At 33.2% G+C, this 21,808-nt stretch overlaps 2 protein-coding genes across 2 annotated transcripts; both read left to right on the top strand.

Moving 5' to 3' along the window:
* The first annotated feature begins 921 nt into the window (after positions 1–921).
* Positions 922–4,540, top strand: LOC144551067 (protein STRICTOSIDINE SYNTHASE-LIKE 4-like). The gene is made up of 6 exons (XM_078298870.1): positions 922–1,165; positions 1,640–1,852; positions 2,125–2,195; positions 3,219–3,450; positions 3,742–3,879; positions 4,025–4,540. Exons 1-6 carry the CDS (start codon positions 1,016–1,018, stop codon positions 4,283–4,285), a joined length of 1,065 nt encoding a protein of 354 aa, XP_078154996.1. The 5' UTR covers positions 922–1,015; the 3' UTR covers positions 4,286–4,540.
* Positions 4,541–13,751: 9,211 nt separating this feature from the next.
* On the top strand, positions 13,752–20,333 carry LOC144551062 (uncharacterized). The gene is made up of 13 exons (XM_078298861.1): positions 13,752–14,390; positions 14,874–15,020; positions 15,589–15,804; positions 15,984–16,073; positions 16,515–16,631; positions 17,074–17,343; positions 17,525–17,681; positions 18,289–18,366; positions 18,605–18,711; positions 18,904–19,074; positions 19,176–19,250; positions 19,587–19,679; positions 19,778–20,333. Exons 1-13 carry the CDS (start codon positions 13,986–13,988, stop codon positions 20,120–20,122), a joined length of 2,271 nt encoding a protein of 756 aa, XP_078154987.1. The 5' UTR covers positions 13,752–13,985; the 3' UTR covers positions 20,123–20,333.
* The last annotated feature ends 1,475 nt before the right edge of the window (positions 20,334–21,808 follow it).

Genomic DNA, 21,808 nt, shown 5'->3' with positions numbered 1-21,808 from the left:
ACAAATTGAGTTGCAAAGCATCCATTTGGAAACTATCTCGATCGGAAGGAAAATTGTTACACGAAATGACGAAACCTTTTACTTTTCCAAACTACTTTTCTCTTATACTACGCAGATTTGTTCTGGTATCTTTGAACACGTTATGTTTCTTTTTTCGTACACTTATTATTCATGTCTGTACGTGGCTTAGATTGCGAGCTTGTGCGCTGTGTTGTCATAAGTGATAGCTATATTGAGGTAATTAGTCAACAAGTCCTAATCATATTAATTTGTTGTATATATGATCATAAAGTCAGGAGAAAATTCACCAAATCACTAATATGATATTTCCTTCTTATCTTCTTCTTTGAGATAAGGAAAAGATTGTGCTTAATTAAGACCTATAATTTTCCTTCTATTAGACAATTTACATGTAAGGCTTATTATCTTGTAAAGAATATAATTTTTAACCCAACTTGTCATGCTCAGTGTATTGTATATGTAACAATATATTCAAATTGTATTATGCATAAATCACAGGGTAATCACATGTGCTGTATGAAAACCGTTTGTTATAATCCAATAGTTAAGAAACATCAATAAATATTAATTGAATAAAAACTATGTCTTATATAATTAGTTAATTAAGATATTATTTTTCGTGTGAAAGAATATCATATATGCAAAATTTAGTGCTTTTAGTGCGAGTAATTGTTGAGTTTTAACCCGCTCTTACACTAAAAAAAACTAATTGTAAAATCTTGTGCCTTTAATTTCTTTTTATAGACTTGGATTTTTTTTTTTTTAGAATTATATAGACTTGGATGTTTTTCCACACAAAAAGACAATGCATTTATGTTGAATTGTTGCCAATTAAATTGGATAAAACATTGAACTTATCCCTTAAATAATCTAATATACTGAATTTCTGACGCAAATATTTCATTTTAGGAATTTATTATAAGAGAGGAGACCACCCTCTCTTCACATAATCTCTAGCATATTTCAGAAAATTAGAAAAGCTACACGTACTGAGATGGCGGGAGGCTGGTTGTTCATGGCCGGTGCTGCGTTTGCAACCTTGCTCGCTATAGCCACCCATGTGGCAGTGCACTGCCCCATATCTCCCCTTCCTCTTTCTTCCCCTTCCTCCTCTCTCCGTTTTCCTTCCAATAATTTTCTCCAGGTGTGTTTTCTTGTTTTGATTTAGTTTTTTTTTTTTTTTTTTTTTTTTTTAACGTAACAATTTTAATGAAAATATCACTATGTGCTAGTCGATGCTGAAGACTTAAACCCTTACAAGTTATAACTTGGTTGTACTGTTTTTTTAAATAAGATTCATTGTGGATGTAGGATAAGTTCTGCTTCTGCATAAACAATACTAGATATATCCCTAAAAAAAAAAAAAAACTGGGAGTTGAAATTAAAATTTAAAAGTTAAAATCTTCAGGAACTTGCATGAAAACTACCTTTTCTTGATACAATGTTCTCTCTTTTTGGTTATACTTTGAGCAATGTTTTTTCTCAAGCATTATATGTGAAGTTAACATGTTAACAGTGCTTCCATTGATTTTATATGGTTGTCCGTTCTATTCCTCTGTAACAGACTATTAATTAGTAGATATGGTTTGAATATTAATCAATTATTCTACACATGTAGGGTACAGAGAAGTTGGGGGAAGGGAGGTTAAACAGGCCAGAGGACTTGTGCTTTGATGAAGAAGGGATTTTGTACACCGTAACAAGAGATGGATGGATAGAGAGGATGCATCGAAACGGGTCGTGGGAGCAGTGGGTGCTTGTTGGGGGTCCTTCACTGCTAGGCGTCGCCACCTCGTCAACAGGTGCTATTCTGGTGTGCGATGCCGATAAAGTATGTACTTAATATTTCGTACTTATTTCGAAATCAGTTCAACAAAAATTGGGTCTAGGCAATTATCTTTTTTAGCATTTGACATTTATAAGATACCAAAAATTATAATATGAATAGAACAAACTTCAAAAGTTATTCTTGTTACTTAAGTCATAACTCAAATTAGTGACTAATGAGGAGATAAATTAGGAAATGAATGTTTGTCCCTGACATTTATAAGTCATCTTTTGATTCTTGATAAGAAATCTAAGGTAGATCATATATTGATGCAGGGATTGTTAAAAGTTACAGATGAAGGGGTGACAGTTCTTGCCTCTCAAGTGACCAATGGAACAAGGATAAGGTTAGATGACAGATGTGCCCCCTTCACCTACTTCAAATTGATAAATATTTTGATATTGAGATGTGTGTTCATTTTGCACTCGTAGCTAATACATGCTTCCAAAACACCTCGTACCGCTAATTATAGCTAGGGAATAGGATTGTATGGATATTTGGCCTTGTTCTGAAAGCACGTATGAATTTTGATTAGCCTTTCATAATTTTATTTGAGTGAGGCTATGGACGGGGTATATATGCATATTACGGGTCGATTCGTACTATGGATTTATATCTCTATTTTTAAAGTTTAAACAGTCGAACTGAACCATTTAACGTGATGTCCATATGAAAATATACTTGGAAACTAAATTTTACAGTTTTTTTTATTTTTTTAATTTGTATTTTCTTTTAGATAGGTAGAAAACTACTCTTGATTTAAAAATTCTGATGAAACACCAGAAAAGTGAATATCTACCTATCTCGAAAAAATAGTAAAAAAAAAAAAAAAAAAAAAAAGTGAAGTTTGGCTTCTAATTACATTTTCATATGAAGATCATGTTTAACGGTTTGGATCAACTGTTTAAACTTTGAAAATAGTGATATGGATTTATAGCAGTGTCAATCCATAATATACCTATAGTACAATATATATTCTCATGTATTTTATTTTGTCCATCAGCAAGCAATAGTACCTTGACAATTTAATTAATTTCGTTACAACAAAATTAAGGATCTTTTTTTTTTAATAAATTACGGCTTGTTTTCAGCAGAAGAATGATTTTTTTAACCAGTATTTTTCAAACAATTAAGCACTTTTTCCTTCTAGCTTTTATCTAAAAACCTGAAATTATAGTATTTTCTACAGGCCAAAATTTACACAAGGGCAAAATACCATTGAAATTAGTGGCACCGTTCTTTACAGTTGTTGTAGTAAATATGAATTAATTTCAAATATGAGGGACTTTCATATTTAGGTGCACCCTACTATATATTTCTCTATCTGCTTAACAATTTTAGAGAAATCCCTTACCTGCTTAATTCTTAGGTTTGCTGATGACGTAATCGAGGCATCAGACGGCACCGTGTACTTCACTGATGTCAGCTCCAAATTCGGGTTCGAAAATTACTTGCTTGACTATCTAGAAGCTCGGCCTAACGGCCGCCTTCTCAAATATGAACCCTCTACAAAAACAACATCTGAGGTGTTAACATATCTGTCTTTTCCAAATGGAGTAGCTCTGTCCGAAGGAGAAGATTACTTGGTTGTATGTGAGACAGTTAGGCAAGATACATTGCTCATTTTTATTTGCATAATTTTATTAACTCTGGGCCCACATATCAGCTACTGTCATGTGACTTATACTAAATCCTAAACCTATAGCAATGATATGAAAGCTTAACAAGGGTTGCTCTAGAATTAATGCCATGCCTCTGTCAGTATATATTCCCCAGTGATAGTGGATCTGGGATACTGTTAACTAAAGTAAAATTTTTTTTTATCAAGATATAGTTTATAACAACTGGCCGGTTTACCGCCTTCTGATTAATTTGTTTTCCATTTTTGGAAGTTTAGGTTCAGAGTCTTGAAACACTGGCTAAAGGGAGAAAAGAAAGGCAAAACAGATGTTTTCATTGACAACCTGCCAGGACATCCCGATAATATAAATCGAGCACCTGATGGATCTTTCTGGATTGCCCTCCTTCAGGTCCACTGAATTCCATTTTATGCTTTCAGTTCTTGGCTTCTTGCATTGATTTCACATATAATGATCTGTATATAATAGACAGGCGTGTTGAAAATTACATACATAGAAAACTAATTAAGTAACACTTTTGCGACATTATATCTAGATGGATTTCGGTAGATTCGGGTGGATCAGTCGGTCTCCTATGGCAAAACGGATTCTGGCATCATTTCCAGCTCTTCAGCAATTGATAAAACCGAAAGGAGCTATGGTGGCGAATGTAGAAGCAGATGGAAAGATTAGAAGAATTTTTGATGATTCAGATGGGAAGGTGATCTCCTTTGTTACCTCCGCGGTAGAATTTGAAGGTTATTTGTTCTTGGGAAGCCTGGATACTAACTTTGTAGGAAAGTTGTTGTTGAAATGATAAAATTTGGTTTTGTTTGTAGAAATTAGAAATTTGCAATGTATTAGTATGTGATGAACAGCGGAGCAAACGAATACATTAAATTATTATAGGTATAAGAGTGATGCTATTTACTATGCATAATGCACACTGGTCCGTACTTTAGATTAATATTTGTTTCAAAGTTTAAACAGTCAATCTGTACCGATGTTCATGTTTTAAATTTTTAATATATGTACCGTTCAACATGAATACATTATTAATATCCGTACCGTTCATCATGATTTTAATCTGAAATGTTATTACAGACTAAATTTTTTTTTTTTTAGAAACTTCTTGCTATATCTTAAGGTAGAAAATAACTACGAATGGTCTGGCATCTTTAGATCAAGTGATTGTTTACCTATCTACAAAAATAGTAAAAATAATTTCAAAAATGTAAATTTTATCTACAAATATATTTTCATATAGTGATCATATTTTTCATATAGTGATCATATTGGAGTAGAACTAAAGTGTTCTTAAGCTCACCAAAGTATACAGTGAGCTTAACTCCAAAATCCATCAAATCGGTTTCAAATGACGAATCCGAACCGTTGAAACCCGCATACCTTACGATTGATGAGTCTACATGTGAAAATTGTAAACATTCGAATTAATTTAGTATAAAGTCAAGCGGTCAAAAAGTTCAAAAAATGAATGCACTAAAATTAATTTATTAACCTTCTAATTTTGACCGATTGACTTTATACTAAACTAATTCGAATGTTAACAATTTTCACATGTAGACTCATCCCTCATAAGGTATGCGGGTTTCAACGGTTCGGATTCGTCATTTGAAACCGATTTGATGGATTTTGGAGTTAAGCTCACCGTATACTTTGGTGAGCTTAAGAACACTTTAGTTCTACTCATCATATTGAACGTTTTAGATCAATTATTTGAATTTTATAAATAGAAATATTAATCCAAAGTACAAATCAATGTGTGCATAGCCTCACTTTGGATAATAATATAATTACCAGAGACCTGTTTACCTGTATATCTGCATGAATTAATAGTTCCTATTAGTTTGAATTTTGACTTGACAATTAACTGTCAAAATGCCAAAAAAATTGGCGGATCCTCTTCAGAAACATAATAATTACAACAAAATAAATATATAGAGGTAAGTTATATGGTATGCATATAGCAAGAGAACAACTAGTTCAGGCAGTCAAAACTTGCTCAAGAAAAACATATCAATTTCTATATGTAACCATCTGATCCCAAAATTATATGCTTGCAGGATTAAAATACAACTGGGCCAGGTTTGGCAAATAATTGGGCCAGTGTCTAAATGTCTTTTAGATCCCTAATTGGGCCGTATCAAATTGGGCCCTAAATGTTTTGACAAAAAACAACTGGGTCGTATCTAATTGGGTCGATCAAGAGGGGTGTCAATGAAAAGAGCACACTGACGAGAATGTCAGCGTTGTGTTAGAACTTAGAATTGAAAGTTATTATGTTAGAGAGTTCACAATTTGCGCGAGAGAGAGCTACTAAGGATGCGTTCTGTCTCTAGGACAAGGAGAAGTTAAAAATGAAAAGAAACATAAAAGGGCTCAAGGTTGTCAATAAAAAATGAAAAAGTAATATTAAAAAAAAGATTCATTTTTAAGGAGCAGTACAGAACGATGCGGACTGAGAGTAAAATAGTATAAAAAAAGGGTTAAAAATGCTCTCAAGGAAGAGAAAGGTGTAGGTCCGATGCCCATCGGACCTAGTTTGGTTTCGATGGGTAGATATACCGTCTAATTTGTTTCAGGATTTGTGCGCACTAATATTAAAGCAAACGCAAAAGTTCTGGCGCGAATCCTAAAGCCAATCCAACGGTGAGTGAACCCGTTGGAACCAAAGTACGATGCCCATCAGACCTACTCTGTTTCCCTCACACCTTGTTTGGATGGAGGGAGGGAATGGAAATGAACAAAAACTTTCTGTTGAATCGTGTTTGGTTGATAAAATTATGTCGGAGGTGAAGCGTACAGGAGGTGAAAGGTTTAACCTTGTATCATTATAATTAATAGAATCGGTTTCCCTCTCAAATTGGGGTGTAACGGATGGAAATAAATTTTATTACAAATATTTTTAGAAAAAATGACACAAATGCCCAACACTATATCTTACATATATAATTTTCATACAATATTTTTTCCTCAAACCTACAACAGTCACCGAATTTCTCATTAACCTTCTAAATTTTAATCAACCAAACAAAAAATAAGACGAAAAAGAAAATTAAATTTATTTTTTCTCATTAATCATCCAAACACGAAGAGTTTAAATATGTTAATCTTCCTTTCTATTCCATTCCATTCCCTTCTATTCTTTACCTCCCATTCATTCCTCTACTCTCCATCCAAACAAGGTGTCAAGAAAGGAGGAAGGAAAAAATAAGAATCAATACTAAGTAGCAGGTCTTAATCTCCACTGAGGATCACTTTGGGACATATTTAGACGGATTAAGAGCTAAACGACCTAAAGAAACCTTAAGGAACATTAACCGAAAATATACTTAGGTTCTATAACAGCTAGCAAAATGCCAAAATCCTGATATATATAGAAATTATCAGTGTCAATAATTTGTTTGTTGTTCATTTATATTGTGCAAAACAGTAGGCAAATTCAATGATGGAGTTTGGTATATGTTATTGTCAAAGTTGTCGAGTGAATTTGTGGCAGAAATATATATTAAGTCTCTTAAAAAAATGAGAATAAATTTAATAGAATTAATTAAGCTGACGCCTAGATGGCGATTAGCAACATCCAGAGTACTATTACTTCATGTGATTTTTATTAATTTATTATGTATTAATTGATACAAGACAAGTAGTCTACTCATTTATGATAATGACATTATGCAATTATTATTCATAGATGACATCCTATCTCGGGTAAATTAATTAATTCCGTGCGAGTACATCAGTGTTGATTTCTTATATACAATCAACACTGCAAAATACCGAACAATCAGTGTCGATTTTCTATTAATAAACCGACAATAATATATCTACAATATTTAAGGCTATGGTCGTATTATGCATAGCGTATATTGATTCGTACTATGGATGAATATTTTCATTGTCAAAGTTTGAACATTTAATCTGAGCTATTCAACATGATCTCCATATTAAAATATACTTGTAAATCAAATTTTACATTTTTTATAATTATTTTACTACTTTTTAAATAGATAGAAAATCACTTGATATAAAAGATTGTAGACCATTCAAAACTAGTGATTTTATGCCTATCTAAAAAATAGTAAACAAATTCTAAAAAATATAAAATTCAGTCTGCATATACATATTTATCTAGGGATTATGTTGAGCGGTTTAGATCTATTGTTTGAAATTTAAAAATGAAAATATTAATTCATAGTACGAACCAATATGTGCTATGCATAGTACCATAGCCTCACTCTTACAAGTTTATTATCATAATTATCAGTGTATGCTATTTACAATAACCGACACAGATATACTGACACTGGTGATATATTAGGTGTAGGGATTTCGGGTAGGTTATAGTGCAACAATTCGGATCAATTCAAGGTTTGTTCACTACCCAAAAATCAGAATTCATGCATAAAATTAATTCTAAGATTAATATATAGTTTACCACTATACGTGCAGCGGAAACTTCAAGTCTAGTACTAGCCTTCTTCTTCTTTCCTTCTCGTGTCAAATCCATGCAACAGCACAGCAGTCATGCCTCTATCAGTATCCACACGAACATGTTAACAAACTACTGTAATTCGGTATGCTAGTACCGAATTGACACCCCCTTCTTTGCTCTCTTTTTCTCTCCCGTTTTTTGACTATAAATGAACATAATAACCAACCAAAAACTGAACTGTTGTTGTGTATTTATAACAGATTGCACTAGTTCGTTGAGCCTATTCACTTGCACCATTTCGTGGAGCCTCTACAGAAATACTTATCCTGATTTGATCAGATCAGATGAGAGCAGAAGTTTGGACCCAACCCAATAAGAGTTGATCCATATTAACTATTAATATGCCCATAATATTTTGGCCTATAGTACATTTCTAACATTAGATACTAGTGTAAGAACCAACATTTGTTCTAGTAGAAAAGGGCAACACCCTCAGTGCAGTAGGTCATAGATTTGAAATCCGAATAAAAGATTTTTTATATACAATTAAATAAAAGTTGGTAGGTTAGATCAAGCTATTACTATATTTTGTATCTATCTAAAAAAATAGTAATTTTTTTAAAGAAATATAAAATTTGGTCTCTAAGCATATTTAATATGGATATCATATTCAGCGGTTCAAATTGACTGTTTAAACTTTGAAAATAGAGATAAAGATGTAGGATATAGTTAGAGCACAAAATCAATATACAGTGCATTTTAAAAATACTCCCATAATTATTATTGTTTCTTATTTATAATAACAGACACAAATATGTGCCAACACTTATGATATATATATTTTGTACCACTGTAGGTGACGGTCAGTAACATCCACATCACTATTACTTCATTTATTTGATTTTTGATTAATTTATTAGGTGTTTACTGATACTAGTCAAGTCTATACTATTTTCATGATAATGCCATTGTGTAATATCTATTCAAAAATTGCATGCTATCTTGATATAAATTCCGTGCAAGTATGAATTCATATCATCCAAAGGTATCTTAATTAATTACCGTTTGAGTTTGAATCTGAACCGTTAGTTACAGATTTAAATAAGATTGACTATGATTCTGATCATAGTGACAAGACTCGCGAGAAAATTCGTGTTTTATTCGTGTATTATTTGTTTTTTTTATGTTATCGAACTAAACTCCGAATTATACGCAAAAAACGTATAATACATTTTATTTGCAAATAAAACAATAGTAACAAATTATTCGTGAGAAAAACGTGAAAAAACACAAAAAAAAATATTATTTTTTTAGAATATTTTTTTTGGATTTTTTTTTTTTTGCTTCTTTATTGTACCGAATCATTCTCGAATATACCGAATTACGAAATTTTGACTCCGCCGAATTGAACACGAACTGATTCTGATTGGATTGTTCAAATTCAAACTCAAACAATGAGTCAATGAGATAATGCAGAGGATCCGGACTCGTGCAACTCGTGCTATCGAGTATATCAGCAAGTCTCATTCATGCGGTCATGTCTTGAAGACTTTTATTTTTTATTTTTTTGCGGAAAATGTCTTGAAGACTTGAAGTGTGGAAAGAAAGCGATGTCCGTGTAAGAGGAGGCGATCACGATTCTCATTTTAACTTGGTGTCAAGAGCAAAGAACCAGATCTGCTGCTATATATATATATATCTCTTGCGTACCGTGCATGTTATAATTGCCAGCAAAAAAGAGAGAAAAAATAAATAAACACAAGACACGTTATGTTGTGAATTTAGTTTTGTTGTTTAGTTGGCATTTCTTGGGCTACATTAGAGTTTGGCAAAAACCCGGGTCGGGTATACCCGCCCGTACCCGCCGCCCGGGGTACCCGTGCCCGAGCTCGGGTATGGGTCGGGTACTCGGGTACGCGGGTACGGGCAAAAATCGGACCGGATCCGTTATTTTGGACCAATACCCGACCATACCCTACCCGAGTTTACCCGTACCCGATTAAACCCGTACCCGATTAAACCCGTACCCGACTACCCGAGTACCCGTACCCGTATACCCGAGTTACTGTTCATCCATTTCAAAATTCAAAAATTCTGATTTTTTTTCCCCCCAAACCAACAAAAAAAACCAAAAAAACCAACAAAAAAACAAAAACAAAAAAACCAGAAAAAAAAAACAGCAAAAAAAAAAAAAAAAAAAATACCCGTACCCGCCTTACCCATCAAGGGTACACGGGTAAGGGTATAGGACGGGTAGGGTATGGGTTTTGAAAATTATACCCGCCATACCCGTACCCGAATACCCTTGTACCCGAGTATACCCGTACCCGAGACGTACCCGTACCCGCCCGAGTATAAATACACTAGGCTACACCATGTTAATTTGCATATGATTATAGTAAAAATTGTCTAAATATATATGTTTATTGCAAATATATCAATGAATATTTTATATCACAACCTGATTGTCAACTTGTTATTTGTTTGCCTTACAAACCTAGATATTCAACTTGTAATATCTCATACAGATTATAAACTTATATTCAATGAATTGTTGATACGGGTGCAACCGATTGGATATTATCCGTCCACATTTGAAGCTGTATTAGAAATTTTGTGGATTTGGATACTAATAGTTTGTAAATATTGATATAAATACGTATATAATTTATGAGGATAAGGATACAAATATAATTTCAGTTTCAGAAGCCAATACGAATACTTATTCGCATACGAATTTGCAAAATTATCTTTATTTGTATATTTTAATTATTCGTGATTTTTTTAATACGAATACACGTAATTATATGTATTTGTGTGTATTAGATCATGTCTGTTAAGAGAGAACAATGTTTTTTGTTGATATTTTTTGATTAAAAATATGGTTATATTTGTGATTAATTTTGTTAATTAGATATATATTTTGTCATGATGAGAAAAATCATGTTCACCATAATTATCAAATGTCCATATTTTATATTACTCGAGAATTCATTGAATTATATGATAGCTTTATTACAAAATTTGAATTAGATATTCAAATTATATATCCAATCCGTATTTGCATCCATTTAATATTAGATCTGTACTTGTATCCGGAAAAATAAAACATATACGCATAATAGTTTTATCACAATCCGATCCGTATTTTGAATTTTTGATCCATTTTCATCCCTAATTGCTAAGCTAATTCGAATTTTAGGATGGTAAATAAATATAACTTATCTAATATATAATTGGTAAATTAATAGGACGACTTACAAAGTTTATATGATTAGAAATTAAAATCAAGCTACCACGACAAAACAAAACATATGAATCTTTTTTATCAACGATAAATAAATTTATTATAAAACAAATAAATTTTTCTACAAAAGATGTGTCTCTTGAAATTTTCTATCTATGTCTTATTAAGATTTAAAATTAAAACTGAAATGAAAAGAACATCAGTGTGCAAATTTATTTTTCACCGCACGAAAAGGTGCACCAGTCAGAGCCAGGAAAAATCTGGAAAGGAAACGCATACTTAACGGTAATATGAATTTGGAAATTACAAAAAAGACCTTTTATTGTCTCGCCATGCCGACAACTTGAGGGATCAGTTGCATTGATCGTGCCGCTTGCGAAGGGAACCCCGCGGAAATTTCGATCAAGTACAATACCTGACGGTGTAAAATGAGATCCCAATCGTTCGTTTGAATCTGGCACGAATACCAAAGCAGATCCCTACATGATGGGAGTATTTTATCCCCTACGGTACCGTAGGAATTGTGACAACTCCTCAGGCCCGCACCGAACAACTTTTATTGTTCTTTTCTCACTAGCCGTTGGAATCCAGACAGAGGAGTCCAACACGCAGGGTCTAACCGAAAGAGAGGCCATTAAGTTATCCTTTAATTAAAAAAAAAAACAGAAGAAAACAAAACAGACATTTTGTCAGAAATGGATTAGCATCGATACAAATTTTATAATCACTTTATTAACATCAGGATGCGGTTGACATATTAAAATTTTGGAGCACGCATAGAATACTGATATAAAATTGTATCTACTGATTTTATCCTAGTTAAAATTTTATATTTTTTATAATATATATAGAAATTATAGACAAGATGAAGATTAAAATTAAATGCATTTGGATCCCCATAATTGGAATGTATTATGGACATAAATTGCAATGGTGGCAGAACTTAAATACTAAAATATCTCAAAAGTGCTTAATTTTTTATTTATTATTTATCTCCGTTCTTATACAAAAATAAACATAATATGTTATTTTGGAAAGCATGATTGTCGAGAGGGCTGAATTGATGCATTCAGACAGTCTTGACGCATAAGCAATCAAGATAATAATATTTTTTTTAATAAAATTGAATATAGACAAATTTAAATTGATAGATACTAATTAGTAAGTTAACCTTTTTTGTTAAAAAAAAAGCTCTACTTATGCTTCACTTGAAGTAACCAGTTACCAGATAGGCACGTACTAGTAAAAATAGCGTCTGGATTAACTTGGGGATATAATGGAGTAACGATATTAACAGAGGAATTTTGATTTCATGCAGTGCACAAACCATACATAACACTTTTTTTATTCTACAGTCCCTGTGCTGCATGAAGCCAAAACTGCTCTGTTAAAATCTTTACCCTATAATTAGAATAAACAAACAATCTCATAATTAAGCCTGATAGTATTTAATCCGAGTTATCAATTGAGAATGACATCTGTCAGGAATTCAAGCGGACGCATACTGTCAACGGACAACAGTACCAAATCCCCAGCCTTTGACGGTTTGCTCCAGCCAAAATAATAAAAAAACATAAAACGCGTCTCAGAACTCAGATACCATCGCCCCAGTCATTTCAACCACATGCAAGCAATCCCTGGCCCCGACAATGGAAAACTACCAGTGGACATGGTTCATTGCTTTTAATGCGGACCAGACAATGTATTATTTTGTACGCACAAAGGCAAATTTTTTTTTAAGAAGCAGCACTAATAAAGATGAAATACTTATTATTAATTTAGTACAATAATTTATTAAAACTTAAAAGGGATATTCACATAAATGTGTGTTTTTTTAAATGCTCCAATGTGTATCATAATTTTAGAGAATTTTAATTATATTTATGCCTTATGATTTAGGCAAGTCATTTATCCAATTTTGTAAAAACTTAACACTTTTATGATTATCTAAATAGAAGTTTAAAAAGTTAACAAATTAATTTTTATTGACATTTGATGCTAGGGAAAATGATTAACAAACCAAAACAAGCTTGATAAATTACCATTTGAGTTCCTAATTTTAGTAAACTCTAAAAGTCAATTGCATGTTACTCAAATAAAAATAGTTATAAATATATGGGTTTCTTTATATTTTAGAAAATTAATAAATTTTCTAAATTAAATGATATGATATTTATATATCAATAAATTTGTATAGAAGAATAAAATGAATTTGTATGTAGTAAAAGCTTGCACCGTTCTCTTTCAGCATATTCGGTCCATATATTAAGTAGTGAAACAGTACCTCCATTCTTAAGCTGGAAGTCTGGACCTCTCTTGTATAATCCAGTGTCTGATAACCTTTTTCACCGCAAAGATCGACGCACTTAATGCACTTTATCCTTGCACGATAATGATATATTTAAATCCACTTTGGTACAAATAATGGTCTACGAAAATATACCAGAAATCCTACCGTAATGGTCTACGAGATACCATTTTTTCTGACCGTTGTGCCATAAAGATAACACACATGATACTTACCCACGTCATCAATTTGTAAACCCTGTAAACTATAATTGTGTATATTGGCCAATTGGGGGAATTTATTTCAATATACCCCACTTATTTTCGATTAATTTAATCTTCTCCTTTACTTGTGTCTCCAATCTCCATTCATCGGAAACTATTCCAATTCCAATTCTAGAAACCAAAAAAAAAAAATTCCAATCTTACCTTGCCTTCTTCTCCTTTCTCCCCTTTCCCGGCAATCATCTCTATTTTCTTCACAAGTGTTTACTTCTCTAATTCTCTTTGAGTAATTCTCTCAAACAGATGTCATACGTGGACGAATTCTCGCGATCGGTCGAGGATGGTCTCAAGCTATCCAAGCGCATATACACCAGCTCCAAGGATCAGCGCGCCACCTCAGCACCGCCACGCCATCCCGGGTTGATGGAGCGGTCGGATGAATCCTTCCTCCCCACCGGACCAATGGTTTACGCAGTGATATCGGATCCGGGTATAGTTGATAACCCCGATGTACCCAGTTACCAGCCGTACGTATACGGACGATGTGATCCACCAGCTCTGATTCCTTTGCAAATGAAAGAAATTGAGCTGGAAATGGAGTGTGTGTTGGATACGGTGTTCGTCACGGTGCGCGGTCGTTGGTGGGTTCACTGTGTGACCAGGAGCCTCGCCTGTGATTGTAGGATTGTTGTTCCGATGGGAGAACAGGTGGGATTGAAAATACCTAATTACTCGTAATTTTTTTGTTAAATTTGTAATTTATCAATGGGAAAATTGTTTCTGTTTTAGTAAAAGAGTTGAACAATTGAACTAATAACTTTTGGCACAAAAGATTAGTAGTTGTCAAATTATTGTATTGTGTTTAATTGATTTTCTAGCAAGTTTACTTCTTTCTAAGAACAAGTAAACTCGATAATAAATCAACAAGATGACTTGTTTATAAGAAAAGAGTGATTTGGGTTTTCCTGTGCACAAGCTATCTGGAGTGAGCAGTTTATGAACAGCAGCTAACCTGGTGTTACATTGTTCTACTTTTCAGATTTTTTGGGTTTTATCTTTTAATCCTTAGAGCAATTGTCTAGCTAGTTTTTAGTATCTATATAGTGAATTAATGTCATTTTTTATCTCTACACTTATTCAAATGTAACTTGGTAGAATTCTTGAGCTAAGAAGGGGTTTGGCTAATAATAGGGTTCAATTCTAGGCGTAGAAGTGGAGGTTGGGAAGAAATCATATGCCACAGAGGTGGTTGATTTAGCTGATGAGAGAATTGATCATTCAAAATCTGGTGGAGGTGGCTTTCTCAAACCTCATATGCTTTATTTACCAACTGCTGAGGTACTGTCTTTCTATTACACTATCTGTTAATAGTCTTTTCAGTAGCATTTAATTAGAGAATAAATAGCTTCGAGCCAAATTTTACATAAGAGTAATACAAACAGCTCATAAGTGCTTCTTCAGAGTAGTTATTTCAATTCTTCCAATTACTAACAAACAAAGGGGTTGGAAATAAACAAGTATATCTTGGGAATAAATAGTTATTGCACAATGTTCCCTAATTATTTGATTAGGGAGTAATTCCTGCCAATTCTCTTCCAAGAGTGGTCGTTGCAATTCACTCAAGTGCTAATCAATGATCAGAGCTGGGAATGAAAGGTTCCTCTTGGTTTGAGGCCTTTGTTCATGTTTTGTGTATTCACACCTAGAGCTGCATTTAATTTATTTAAAATTTTGGCAGGAATAAGATTTGATTATCTAATCAACTTATGAAAGCTTTTATTATGGAATTGCTCTTATTATATTGAGCACAATATTTGTTGTCTCATTCTTCAATTTTTATTTTATTTTATCTATAAACCAATGTACTATTACATTAATTTTCAATCTTTCTTGTTTTGTGTAACAGGCTTATGGAGGTTCAGATGTATTTGCTACAATAAAGTGGTCTCAGAAACTACTGTATGATGAAGAGGGGCAGTTTACTGTGCACATCCCCTTTAAATTTCCAACTTATGTGAATGCTTCTGGAAAAATATTTGTCAAACGAGAGAAACTCAAGTTGAGACTGAACAGTGGTATTGGCAAGGAAGTTATATTGAAAGGAGCAAGCCATCCCTTGAAGGTTAGTTTCTCACTATAACAATTAAACATGTACCAAGAACATTTTAGCTGTATTTGCACCTGGATAATACCAGTAAACGTATTGTTGCTCGATTTTTGTTAGTTTCTGGAATTTTTCTTGTCATTTGCTCTACTTAATATGCCATGCTTATCCTTGTTTCTTTTTCCTGTGAACTTTAGGAAAAAGCCCGTCAGGGGGGAAATATGACCTTTGCCTATGATGAACCTGTTGAAAATTGGTCAACCAAGGACTTTAATTTTTCATACAGCGTAAGTTATTTTTATTCTTTTAATTTTCTAAATGTAGCACTTTCCTGGTTTGCATTTGGGATGTTTCTGTGTAGTGCTTTACTAGAGCACATGACATGGTACCATACTTGTGGTGGCACAGTATGAAACAGGTGTTATCCATATTTGTCTGATCTCAAAATTTCCTTTATTTGCCTTCTAATATTTTTTAAATCTTGCATCTGAGAATTAAACAGTGTTTCATTAAACCCAAAAAGAAAACTCAAAGCCCCTCAAATACTTAGTTTTACTGGAAAGTAAATATATTTTTAAGGTAATATAACTTACCAGTGCTTAGCTTTATGGGAAAGTAGGTAATTTTTCGAGGTATAATGTGGAAGTCTATGAAGGTTAGTTTATGCATCAATAGAAAAGCTTGCACTGTTGTCCACATTTTTTATGTACATAATTTTTTTTTTTCAGGTACATTCTGCTGATGTATTTGGTGGGCTCCTCTTGCAATCTGCTTCAGTTCAAGATTATGATCAGAGAGACATGTTTTGCCTTTTCCTCATTCCTGGCAATAATAAAAAAAGAAAGGTTAGATTAACATTAATATCCTGCCAAGTGTTATTCAATGATGGATTAGTGAAATTGGGGACGCTATATTTTGATGGTCTCTACATTAGCAATAGAGAAAAAAAATAGCCAATAAAAAATTGTAATTGATTCAAACTGGGATATGTAACATCAAACAAATGTATTGTGGTGGTACCTGTTTGCAATTAAAGCTTTGTGGATTTTGATGGCATGAAATTTGGTATTAGTTATTTTATTCAATATATCTTGCAATGAATATGACATTATTTCATTATTGTACATGGGTGTTAAATTGGTCATTCTAGTAATTAGATGTACTGATATTGTACCTGTCACTCAGTCTGGTATATACCTGTTAGTAAAACCAATTTTCATATTTCTTAATAGTATGAAAGTGTGCTAGTGATACATTAAACCCTGATTTGGATTATAAAATAAACAGGTATTTAAAAGGGAGGTTGTTTTTCTGATTGATACGAGTGGGAGCATGCAAAGGAAGCCAATAGAGAGTGTGAAAAATGCCGTGTTCGCCTCTCTGTTGGAACTGACTGACCAAGACTTCTTCAACATTGTATCTTCATCCGATGAGGTGTGCTCTTTTTCGACCTGTCTTGTACCGGCTACTGAGGAAATGGTTGAGAGCGCAAACCAATGGATGGTTACAAATCTTGTTGCAAAAGGAGGCACCAACATTTCACGCCCCTTAGATCAGGTACTTGCTGTCAGTTATGAGGCGAATTTCTTACATTTTTACATTGCATCAGTGTTAGGTCTTTGCTAGTATGTACTGAGCTGTACCAATCGGAGAACTAATAATAGTGCTAAAATAGGTTATATCGGATAATAATTTTATTTCCCTAAAAGTTTCACAATTGTGCCTTCATTTATGACAGGTAATGGAGTCACTAGCGAATACAAAAGGTTCCATCCCTCATATTTTTCTTGTGACAGATGGAACGGTGGAAGATGAGAGAAATATTTGCGCAAACATACAAACTACGATTTCAAATACCAAATCAATAGTCCCCCGAATATCTACGTTTGGTATAGGTAAAGGCCATATGAGAATTCATGTATCTTTACTTAGAGTTTTTTTTTTTGCACATTTTTGTACCTTATGCATTTGAACCTATAAAAAGGGATTGTGTTATCCATTGACAATGGATTTACTTGACAATTCTCATAAATAACAGTTGTGTATTACTTGTTGCATAAAATAATGAATTCTTTTGTGCAAGTTTTATGGTACATCAACCAACTTCAAAATTTTCAATGGTACATATTTGAAGTACTTTTGATGGAATATCAAATAAGACTTTAATTACATGAAATTCAATACACAGTTTATAAGGCAACCAGCAGGGCTACAGGATTTTTTTTTTTTTTTTTTCAATTTTCATTATTCTGCCTCTTGATTTGTGTAATATTGTCAAAATTGTTAAGTTAATCCATTGTGTATTGATCCAAACCCATTAAAAAAAGCATAACCGGTTTGGGAAATTTTAAGTAGGCTTAAATTAGATATGACATTTGCAATTTTCAATAACTTTGTTTCATATAAGACCATTGACTCAAAAACTGTTATATTCTAAGTTTGTGTATTGATGCATTACGAAACCAAAATTTTGATTTTTATGTTATCTGAAAATGATTTCAGGATTATTTTGCAACCACTATTTCTTGCGTATGTTGGCATCAATTGGTAGGGGACACTATGATGCAGCATATGATATAGGTACAGCACTTTCTTTGAAATCTCATCTCAATAAAGTTAATAGTTGGTATAAGGACACTTCCGTTGAAATTAGATTGCAATTGACATTGATCAATTACTTTCCATCATCCCTCTACTCTCTGGTGCTTGGTTTTGTAAATTGGACAAATACATAAAATTTCTTAATTGAACAAAATTGTAGTTTCCTTCAAATATTATTCAAATTTTAGTTGTTTGACACTTCTTTATGCATTTATAGATTCCATTGAGAGCAGGATGCGAGCATGGTTTAGAAGATGTTCACGCACTACACTAGCAAATATGACAATTGATGCTTTCAATAACGTTGATGACTCTGAGTTCGAGGTAACTTTTCAATTAAAATATCATTACACTTCATAATTCTAATAGCGCCCCCCACCCCCACCCCTACCCACACACTAAATCAATAAATGTATTTATTATTAATTGATTAATTAAGTAAAAATAATAGAAAAAGATAAACTAACCTAATGAATATTTTGGGATACTTAATGGTTACTATGGCGTATGTTTCAGGTGTACCCACAAAACATCCCTGATATATCAGCAGGTTGCATCACGTGTATTTATGGGAGATACAAAGGAGAACTCCCAAATTCAGTGAAAGCCAAGGGTTGCCTAGCTGACATGAGTGCAATTGAGATTGATCTCAAGGTTGAGCACGCCAAGGATATGCACCTTGAGAAAGTAAATATTTTTTTTTTCTGCTGTTTATCTTCTTATGTTGTTCTTATTTATACATATAACAGTGTGCTTGTTTGTATAATTGTATGACTTGTTGTTACTAGGTATTTGCAAGACGACACATTGACTTTCTGACGTCACAGGCTTGGCTTTATGAAAACAAACAGCTTGAGAACAAGGTAACAACTTAGAATCCTCATACTATAATTATTTTCCCTTAGGCTTTATGAAAACAAACAGCTTGAGAACAAGGTAACAACTTAGAATCCTCATACTATAATTCTTTTCCCTTAAACATGGTTAATATATTTTGACATACAAATTTCACACATTAATATACACTACAAGTACAAGGCAAAATGAACTAGGTCTGGAACCTAGTAGGGTTCTTTCAATATGATCATGATACTCTTGTATTCTGTTCTCGACTGTTAAATGTTAATGCTGCTATTGTTCTGTCTTGTATTAATATTTCATATCACTTGATGTTTTTCTCTCAATATTATTTTCTGCAGATAAGTAAGTTGAGCATACAAAATAGCATTCCGTCAGAATATACACATATGATTATGCTCCAAAAAGATTCAGTAAAAGATGACACATCCAAGGTGTGCTACCCTTTTCTTACAAATTATTATGCTTCAATCATTCTTGTCTTGGATCATTTATATGGTTATCCTAATAATTATTTGACACCTTGGAATAGGCTAAGAAGCATGGGTTAGACAAACGCACTGGGCCTGAGGAGAGATTTCCAATCCTAATTCACGGCCTGGCCATCGGATTTGGCAACTTAACTGCAACACAGGATAACACGCCAGTTAACTTTGGTGAGCTTAAACCTCCGGAAGCCCTGGATGTGATGTTCACGAAGGCTGCTGGCTGTTGTGGCAGTGTTGCCGATTGCTGTTGTTGCATGTGCCTGATCCGGGGTTGTTCCAGGGTGAATGACCAGTGCTTTATTGTTATCACCCAGCTGTTTACCGCTCTGGCTTGCTTGGGCTGCCTCGAGTGCTGCTCTGAAGTATGTTGCTGCAGTTCTGATTCCTGATAGTGGATGTTTTCCTGTTTTGGGGTACAGAGATGTAAATTATGGTGTGCAGGGGTAGTTTTTGTGGTAATGCTTCATGTATAGTAAAGGTTGAGTTAAGAAAGGCACTGTTATAAGGGAAATTAGTGCTAATTTGTGGAAAGTTGATCTGCGTTTCCTCTATGGTGTCATAAGTCATAACTCATAAGGTAAGAAAGCTTTATATCTTAAATGTTATTGCTTGTTTATTAATCAGAATTATTTAGTATATTAGTTTGTCGTGGCACTGTTTTGTAGAATATTAGATAATACTTTTTAAGGCGTGGAAAGTCTTAATTATTGTCTCGCAAAGTTTGGGGAAACTTGGAATTGGATTTAGGTAAAAATCCTAAATCCAATTTTATAGTAAAAAAACCTTTAACCAATTTTTTTTTTTGGGTTTATATAGTGGGCAGTATTGCAACATTTTAATACCACATGCAATATTAAAGTCCAGTGGGGAACTGACGTGGACATCTTCTTTGCCAACGGGGCGTGAACTCATCTTTATGCTGACGTAAACTGATAATTTTTTTTTTCTGCTCATATTAACTTTTATGCGGATGTATATTTTTACTAACATCGTACCTGTGCGTTGCAACGGAAACAGATTATTTCATTATAAAATATTATAAAATGAAGATCAAGCGTTTTATTATTTCATTATTTGTGTGACCTTTTAGAAAATCAACCGTTCAAATACGTGCTGCACAAATTTCAAAGCAATAATAATACTGATACGGATACGGTGATACGGCAATTTTCAAAAATGAAGGATACGATACGGCTATTAATATATATATATATATATATATATTTTTATTATTTTATATATAATTATAATTTAAATCAAATTTGTAGAGAAAAATAGTTAAATGCTATATTTATATACAAGATAACACATGGCTCGGTCCGCAGGCGCCGTGCATTGTTCAGAGGTGCGGTCCACGGGTGCGGCGCGCAGTCTACGGGTGCTGGGATCATATGCAGGGTGACCAGTGTATGCTTAAGTGTTGAAGCGCATAATTTTGAAAAATTTGTCTATGTGCGATCTGGAAATTCAATGGCTGAGCATCCTTCCGAAAAAAAAATCAGTAAATTAGAACCCTTGCAGGATCTAGACATTAAACTCCATAAATCAGGAGATATTAATGTGCTGTTCGCTGACGATAAAAGAGAATAAAGAGAACTGATAATTTACATTAAACAATCTCAGCGGCTAGTAAGAGATTAATTTAAATTCGCTGACCGAATGACTGATTTATAAAAGAGAATTACGAACCAGTGTCGGTAAACAATCTTCAACTCTTATCAATTATACAGAAATTATTGAATTCCGCTATTTTGACTTTCGTCAAATATGAGACAATTTATTTATTTTTTTCTTTTTTTTTTGAAAACCTTCACAGAAACTGTAAAGTTACGAGGAAAAATTGAACTCTCGACCTTTGAGTAGGGGAAATCGAACTCTCAACTTTTGAGTTTAACAACTCTAGAATCAACAATAAATTTTTTTTCTAGTCAATTATTCTACCTCACTTTTAATTTCTCTCTCTGAAAAATTAGTGGCTGATAATTCATGCTAAAATATTGAAGCAGACTTGGAACAATTTATCCGGAGGAGCTAAAAAGAAGATGCCCATAATATCTACAGGATAATTATAAAGT

This window comes from Carex rostrata, chromosome 3 (assembly GCF_964058835.1).
Source record: "Carex rostrata chromosome 3, lpCarRost1.2, whole genome shotgun sequence".
NCBI classification, from domain to species: Eukaryota; Viridiplantae; Streptophyta; class Magnoliopsida; order Poales; family Cyperaceae; genus Carex; species Carex rostrata.
The sequence above is the reverse complement of the archived record's forward strand: the minus strand, read 5'-3'. Positions and strand labels throughout refer to the sequence as shown.

Coding starts and splice junctions, on each gene's coding strand:
- LOC144551067 (XM_078298870.1), top strand. CDS start 1,016: ATGGCGGGAGGCTGGTTGTTCATGGCCGGTGCTGCGTTTGCAACCTTG. Junction 2,196..3,218: donor ACCAATGGAACAAGGATAAG/GTTAGATGACAG, acceptor CTTAATTCTTAG/GTTTGCTGATGACGTAATCG. Junction 3,880..4,024: donor TCTGGATTGCCCTCCTTCAG/GTCCACTGAATT, acceptor CATTATATCTAG/ATGGATTTCGGTAGATTCGG.
- LOC144551062 (XM_078298861.1), top strand. CDS start 13,986: ATGTCATACGTGGACGAATTCTCGCGATCGGTCGAGGATGGTCTCAAG. Junction 15,805..15,983: donor GAGCAAGCCATCCCTTGAAG/GTTAGTTTCTCA, acceptor TGTGAACTTTAG/GAAAAAGCCCGTCAGGGGGG. Junction 19,251..19,586: donor ACAAACAGCTTGAGAACAAG/GTAACAACTTAG, acceptor TATTTTCTGCAG/ATAAGTAAGTTGAGCATACA.